At 35.3% G+C, this 7128-nt stretch overlaps 2 protein-coding genes and 1 non-coding gene across 4 annotated transcripts; 2 read left to right on the top strand and 1 right to left on the bottom strand.

Moving 5' to 3' along the window:
* The first annotated feature begins 354 nt into the window (after nt 1–354).
* On the top strand, nt 355–4391 carry LOC108454246 (probable serine/threonine-protein phosphatase 2A regulatory subunit B'' subunit TON2). Its single transcript, XM_017752640.2, has 12 exons — nt 355–731; nt 1269–1360; nt 1456–1518; nt 1609–1707; nt 1848–2006; nt 2241–2312; nt 2452–2584; nt 2699–2763; nt 2868–2943; nt 3143–3244; nt 3452–3644; nt 3962–4391. The coding sequence occupies exons 1-12, from the start codon at nt 590–592 to the stop codon at nt 4200–4202; spliced, it is 1437 nt and encodes a 478-aa protein (XP_017608129.1). The 5' UTR covers nt 355–589; the 3' UTR covers nt 4203–4391.
* On the top strand, nt 3760–3877 carry LOC128282899 (small nucleolar RNA snoR104). Its single transcript, XR_008273249.1, has one exon. It is a non-coding gene; the product is annotated as a small nucleolar RNA snoR104 (small nucleolar RNA).
* On the bottom strand, nt 4380–6372 carry LOC108454250 (uncharacterized). Of its 2 annotated transcripts, none has more exons than XM_017752663.2 (5): nt 5828–6372; nt 5580–5717; nt 5449–5506; nt 5025–5296; nt 4380–4812 (listed from the first exon to the last, which is right to left on the bottom strand). In XM_017752663.2, exons 1-5 carry the CDS (start codon nt 6178–6180, stop codon nt 4770–4772), a joined length of 864 nt encoding a protein of 287 aa, XP_017608152.1. In that variant the 5' UTR covers nt 6181–6372; the 3' UTR covers nt 4380–4769. The 2 variants fall into 2 exon arrangements, with proteins under 2 accessions (XP_017608152.1, XP_017608143.1); XM_017752654.2 differs by having other exon boundaries at nt 4380–4942; nt 5828–6371.
* Between the last annotated feature and the right edge of the window lie 756 nt (nt 6373–7128).

Here is a 7128-nt window from a genome sequence, read left to right as displayed (position 1 = left end):
TATATATTTAATATGAATATCATTAAATACTTAAAATTTTATAAATAGTTTTAATAAAATAAAATTTTAAAAATAAATTTAGTATTAAACAAAATAATTTTTAAAATTTAAGTTTTTATCATGGGACCATGTGTATTAATCAAATAAAATTATAAATTTTTTTAAAAAATCACTAGATGAAATTTAAGAAAGGAAATTGGACTACGAAATTCCTATTAAAATTACTCATAAAACTTGAAATTCCCCAAACATATTTACCAAACAAGTAAATTGATTTTTTAAAATTTGAAAACCTGCAAATTCTCACCAAACACGCCCTTAAAATCTTAAGGGACAAAAGCAACATTTCAGAAACTTTTGGGTAAAATTTATAATATAGAAAATCTAAGAGATGCCCTTATAATTTCTCCAAATAATTTTCAAAAAGCGTCTTGGAAACAAAAGGGGAACACTTTTCTCTACCAAATCAATTGTTTCACATATCAGTGAAACTGAAGATCTAGGGTTTTTTATTCAGAAAATTAAAAATTTACACCGAAATTGAACTGGTTTGAGTCGACTAGTATTGCTAGATAGGTGCAACTCGACCATGTATAGTGGGTCCAGTGATGGCGAGAGCCACGAAGCGGCCACTCAACGAAAGATCCCACCGGTTTCGTCGATGCTTTGGGTTCGAAATCTTCGCCGGTACATCGGATCCGGTGCCGGACTCGGATCCGAAGCCTTAATGGGTCCGTATCTCTTCTCTCTTCCTTTCATTTCTTGATGATATCCAAAATTCTATTTCTTAAGCTTAATTTTGATTAATTTAGACTTAGGCTATAACTTTAAGGGTCTTTCTTACTGAAATTTGTTTAACTGGTGGTGTTTAGAATTTTAAAATTTTGCTAAACTGTGGAAGTAGAAGCCTATTGTTTAAGATGATAAGTAATGAACCTGATAACTAGGTTAATCTTGAGTGTGAATTGATAAGCACATATAGGGAATTCGTGTAATTTGAATTTTATTTATATTTATTCGTGCAAGCTTATGTCTTTGGGAAAGATTAGGAACTGGATCTTTTCTTCTTACAAGCTTTGTAGGAGGGCAATTATAACTTGCTGATATCTAAATTGGTCATATATGCATTAATTCGTGATGCTTGTCTGCTGAGATGTTTGGCTTTCTGTTGAATTGCGGATATGAGTACGTTAATTTAATCATTAAAATCAATGTTTGTTTCCTCATTAAGATTTCTGATTTTTTGTGTTGCTTTAATCCTTTTTTAGAGCTTGAAACAAAGAGGATCTTGCTTGATATATTTAAAGAAAAGCAACAGAAAAGCGCCGAAGCTGGTACAATACCAAGTTTCTATAAGAAGGCATGTGTCAAAATTATCCGCAGCTGCATTACTCTTAAAATCCCTTATTACCTCGAACTAATTCTTCTTTTTGTTTTTGCTTTTGCTTGGTTCAGAAACCTGAGGAAGGATCCATCAGTCATAGGGTTCAGAAATTAGCAAAATATCGTTTTCTAAAGGTAAAATTGCTGCTTTCTTTGATTGTGTTGGTCCTGAACTGCCTACTGGTCCATTTAATCATCACTCACATTCTTAATTCTGAATTACAGAAGCAATCTGATCTTCTACTAAATGCTGATGATCTGGACGCCATGTGGGTTTGCTTAAGAGAAAATTGTGTCATTGATGATGCCACTGGTGCTGAAAAGGTTTATATTCTTAGTCATCATAATCTCCATCTGTTCAAAGAATTGAAACTGCTAGGCTGCTTTTAGTTTGTTGTTCATAATTGTGACATTATCCTTGTCTCAGCTGAATTCATAGCTTGACTCATTTTCTCGATTTGCAGATGAATTATGAAGATTTTTGCCACATTGCCTCCGTTTGTACAGAACAAATAGGTCCAAAATGTCGCCGCTTTTTCAGCCCATCAAACTTCATGAAGTTTGAGAAAGATGAATCAGGAAGAATAGCCATCTTGCCCTTCTATCTTTATGTGATGCGCACTGTGAGTCTTTGATGTTAAAGAATGTTCCTGATTGTTATTATACTTTGCAGTCTATCTCAATCATGCGCAAGTCTTAGGATCAGTCCATTATTGATTGTTGCTTTGTTGACTAACGATGTCAGTCCTACAATCATGATGTTTCAAGAAACTTAGATATCATCTACTTTTGCATTTTAATTTATTTTTGTTGAGAAAGTGGTTCCTTGACTTCTGTAATTCTTCATTGTTCTTCAGGTTTCTCTTACACAGGCCAGAATTGATATGAGCGAGCTTGATGAGGATTCAGATGGTTTCCTTCAACCTCATGTAAGGAGTCTTTGCGTCTTCAAGCTTTGAAGTATTTAAATTATCTTTTCACCATGTGATCTCTTTTCTGATTGACTACCACTCCAGCACCTGTTTGTTTTTCACCATTTCTCATGTTTAAGAACAATTATTTTTATAGGAAATGGAGGCCTACATTCGTGGTCTTATTCCTAACCTGGCACAACTACGGGATATGCCTGCAGCCTTTGTTCAAATGTACTGTCGCATAGCTGCACATAAATTCTCTTTCTTTTGTGATCCTCATAGACGAGGTCTGCGTAACCAAAATACCTTTACCAACGTCTAGTTGATATCTTATCAGTAACTAGTTTTAGTGCTTCCATCATGATGTGTTCAAATAGTTAACATTTCGTATTTTTTCACAGGAAAGGCCTGCATAAAAAAGGTGCTGCTTAGTAACTGTCTCCAGGAATTAATGGAACTACATCAGGTACATTATTGATGATTATATCTCATAGATACACAATTCTCTTATGCCTAGTTTTGATAACTATTTAAGTTATTTTCTCGTTCCTTCATTAAACTTTTGTGCAGGAAAGTGAGGAAGAAGTCACTGACACTGAGCAAGCTGAAAATTGGTTTTCCTTGACTTCTGCACAACGTATTTGTGGTGTGTACTTTGGCATATTCAATTTCTTTAGAGACAGAGAGTTTTTTGTTGTTTTTGTTTTCCTCTCCTTTGAACCTGATTGTCTAGTGGATCTTAATCTTACTCTTACCATTCTGAGGTCTGAAAACTGCTTATGTAAATAATTACGTGAGAAATAGGATGCAATGATGTACTAACTGCATACCTATTCTTCTCCTAGATATGTTTCTTGCCCTCGATAAAGATATGAATGGAACACTGAGCAAGCAGGAGCTTAAAGAATATGCGGATGGAACTCTAACTGAAATTTTCATCGAAAGAGGTAGAATATAACACTATTGTTTCCTTTTTACTGTGATTTTGCGTTTGATTTGTAAGCATGGTTGTTACTTCCAACGTCTTTGTTTGGACTTGGACTGTTAGTAAACCAATCATATATCATCCTCTTCTATTACGAAGTTGTATTCTTTCTACTATTTTTTATTCCAATTTGAGTTCTCATTTTTTCGATTTCTTATGCTTTCAATAGTATTTGATGAGCATGTCCGACGTTGCAAAATTGGTGCTGGAAGTAATCGAGAGATGGACTTCGACAGTTTTCTTGACTTTGTTCTGGCCCTTGAGAATAAAGATACTCCAGAAGGGTTAACATATTTGTTCCGTTGTCTTGATCTTAATGGTAGGGGATTCCTCACAACAGCAGATATTCATTCTCTTTTCAGGTAATGGCCTCTTCATATATTCATAATTGAAGTTTTATTTTGACTATCATGGTTCTGACCTATATTATGTGATTTGAGCAATCGAGCATATCTCGAAAAAAATGGAAGTGAAGAAGGGGAGCATTACAGAGATGAGATGTTGCCTGATACAACCTTCCTACATAAAATTCTGTATTTTCCTGCTTGTAGCACTTGAGCTAGTTTCTACAAGCCTCATATCTACAGAGACATGAATGATGAAAACACTTGTTGATTTACATTTACCACCATTATAATAATGTCATCAACTGAAATAACACATTGGATCCTTGAAACAGAGATGTACACCAGAAATGGATTGAAGGGGGCAACTATGAATTGTGTATCGAAGATGTTCGGGATGAAATATGGGATATGGTAAAGCCAGCCGATCCATTGAGGATTACGTTGGCTGACCTCCTAGCTTGTAAGCAGGGTGGGACTGTGGCCAGCATGCTCATAGATGTGCGCGGATTTTGGGCACATGATAACAGAGAGAACCTTCTTCAAGAAGAAGAGGAGCCAGAGGAAGAATCATGATTGCATATTTGATCAAACTGCTGCTTCTTTTATCCAAGGTACTTGTTCTTCTTGCAAGATGTATTATTTTGTTGCAAAGCTTGTAAGATTTATGCTCTGGAAAGTTGTCACAACTGGAAAGTTGTCACAAACTCTGTAACTCCTCTTCAAATTTCAATCTATTGCATTAAATACATATTTTCCGATAAATTGTATAAAATACTTTGATCATTGCACAAATCATGCCCAAGGGAACGTCAAATGATATAAAATCAAAATATGATCCAAGCAAACATTTACAAGAATCTGTTGGTCGGCGCCCGGCTCTACTTATCTGACGGCTATTACAAGAATGTTGGTTGCCACCTGGCTTGCTTGCAACTCCGGCTGACGTGTTTAATCTGCTCCGCTCTACTTATTTGACGGCTACCAAAGCCCCTACTTGGATCTCTCAACTTTAAGCAATTTGATAGTACTGAGCACTTTTTTCTTTCATCAGTTAAATCCTAGCTTCAGAATTTGATTAAATCCTTCAATCTCTAAGCTGTGCCATTTTACCTGATGGCTTAACAACTGATAGTGCAGCCATCACCAGACTATCGAGGATAACAAGCTCTGAAGGAACTGATCTCTAACGCCACAGATATAGTGGGTAGACAGTTAAAATAATATGCAACTCGGCTAAGCGCCGCTACTCCATCTATCTATACTCAACTACTGCATCATAAGTTTCCATGGTAAATGGAGACTCCACAAAGCATCTGGTGTACATTTCTAAAAGTTTAATAATAACAGAAAAGGAAATCTTCAAGCAAACCAAAAAAGAAAAGGTGTATAACTCACCTGAGTTCATGCCAAAACATGTTGGTTTGGTCGTGTAAAAAAGGTTCCAAAGAAGCAAGAAAGTTGTCATTGACAAAACTGAGCTGTGTCGAAGAGGCGGAAGAGTCATCATGCTTTCCTTCATGTCTAGAGAAGAGAAGCGAGGACACAACATGAAGAATGATTGATGGATCTGGAACTCCAAGGATAGCCTCAAGCTCCCTTTGAATCCATGGTTCTATTCTTTGCAGTAGTTTCTCTTTCTCAAAATCATTCCTAATCCTAGGAACATTCTGAAAGCAAAGAGAGAAAGCATCAAAATGATGCAAAATAACCCTTCCTTGCTAATCAAATCCACTGATTTATGTCATCCATATTCGTCACATTTCAAATATATGGAAAAAAAAAATGCAAACCTTCAAAGAACTAAACCAGGTAAACCTACCTGCTGAAAACCATTACCATGATATATAGGCACAGCTTGCAGCCGTCGGTTATACACACTGCAAGAGAAACCCTATCAGCCAAAATCTTAGAATTAAGCAAATATAACTAAATTGGGTCTTCATAAGGTACCTGGCACGCCATTGAAGCTTCCTTTCGGCGATAACAAGAGGCGACACAGTCCCAGGTCGCCCAAAAGATCGCCGCCAAGGCAACGGTCTCGTTCTCCGGTTAACACCGTTTATTTCTCTTCTGGTCCTTTCGATGATCCTAACCAAATAATTAAAAAGAAAAAAAAAGGAATAACCTAAACAATCAATTCTTTTATTCGACTTACAGTTAAAGACTCAGATAATCGTTAATCAAAAAAGAAAATTCACCGTCGACGATCAGATACGGTGGACCGAGGTCGTGGAATAGCCGATTTGCAGTCGGAGATAGCAGGTAACTGCTGTTTGAGGTATCTTAGAGAGGAGAGATCGATTTTGTAGAACCAAGAATCGAAGGTGGAATTGCAGAGAGGGCAATTCCTCTTCAAATCGCTCCACTTGCGGATGCAGTCCAAGCAGTAAGCGTGAAAACAAACGGTGAGAACTGCCGCTCCAGGAATGTCGATGGTTCTCAAGCATATGGGACATGTTTCGTCGACGATGGCCGGACAAATTACTCTTCGTATGAATCTCTGGATGTCCGATTTCCCCAATGGTTTCGGTGAAGACGAGGGTGAATCCATTTGAGGAAAGAGAAGAGAAAAGAAGTTGGTCTTTAGATCACGGACTTTTATGTTGTCGCTGAAAGGCGGTGTTGCCGTCGTGAGTCGATAATAGATGTCAAACGAAACTCCAAAAAATATATAGGGATAATACAATATTGTCACCTCACATTAGCTTTAGAATTCAATTTGGTGCCTATATCATCTTTTAGGCTTAAATCATAATATGATACTTTACTTTTTTTTTTCTCTCACTAAACTTTGTTTTATCATAATTGGTACCTAAATTATAGTTCGTTATCCGAAATAATACCTAAACTATACATTTTTCTTAAGTTGGTACATAAACATTTTTATGGTCACAAGTGCTACTTAAACTATACTTCCTTACCCAACATGATGCCTAAATTATACTTCATTACCCAAATTACTCAATTGTTAAACAAAAATATTTTAACCAATCATTTTATGACACGTGATACTTTATATTAAAATAAAATTCAAAGAATATAATTAAATTAAATTATAAAAATATTGAATTGAATTAAATTAAAATTTTTCAATTCCTTGTAATCTCTCCCTAAAATTCTTTTTTTCCCTTTTAATTTTTTTCTACCCAGTTTCTGCCCAATATTAGGTTTTCACTCTTTATCTGAATTTTTTTCATTATAGAGATTCATATAGCATTAACTATTTTATACAAAATATATAGAAAAAAAACAAAAAAAATTATTTTTAAGAAAAATAATAGACAAGTTTTGATTGAGGTTTAAAAATGGAGAAGAAACTCACTGAAATCTGGGTTTTGTCATCAACTACGTTTCAATGAGTTTTGCGATGAGTTCTTGATTTTTTTTTCAAAATCAGATTTCTTCAGTAAAGAACAAAAGAGATAAATATGTTTACAAATTTTGGAAATAATAATTAACTTTTTTGGGAACTTTGTAGTACCATGTGTCACAAAATAAT

This window comes from Gossypium arboreum, chromosome 10, assembly GCF_025698485.1.
Source record: "Gossypium arboreum isolate Shixiya-1 chromosome 10, ASM2569848v2, whole genome shotgun sequence".
Lineage (NCBI taxonomy): Eukaryota > Viridiplantae > Streptophyta > Magnoliopsida > Malvales > Malvaceae > Gossypium > Gossypium arboreum.
This window is presented reverse-complemented; position numbering and strand designations above follow the sequence as displayed.

What these genes read in the sequence shown, in the direction of transcription:
- LOC108454246 (XM_017752640.2), top strand. Translation starts at nt 590, where the DNA reads ATGTATAGTGGGTCCAGTGATGGCGAGAGCCACGAAGCGGCCACTCAA. An exon ending in TTGTGATCCTCATAGACGAG is followed by an intron (nt 2,585 to 2,698) that starts GTCTGCGTAACC and finishes ATTTTTTCACAG; the next exon opens with GAAAGGCCTGCATAAAAAAG. An exon ending in TTCTGCACAACGTATTTGTG is followed by an intron (nt 2,944 to 3,142) that starts GTGTGTACTTTG and finishes TTCTTCTCCTAG; the next exon opens with ATATGTTTCTTGCCCTCGAT.
- LOC108454250 (XM_017752654.2), bottom strand. Translation starts at nt 6,180, where the DNA reads ATGGATTCACCCTCGTCTTCACCGAAACCATTGGGGAAATCGGACATC. An exon ending in ACCGTATCTGATCGTCGACG is followed by an intron (nt 5,718 to 5,827) that starts GTGAATTTTCTT and finishes TTATTTGGTTAG; the next exon opens with GATCATCGAAAGGACCAGAA. An exon ending in ATGGTAATGGTTTTCAGCAG is followed by an intron (nt 5,297 to 5,448) that starts GTAGGTTTACCT and finishes CTTTGCTTTCAG; the next exon opens with AATGTTCCTAGGATTAGGAA.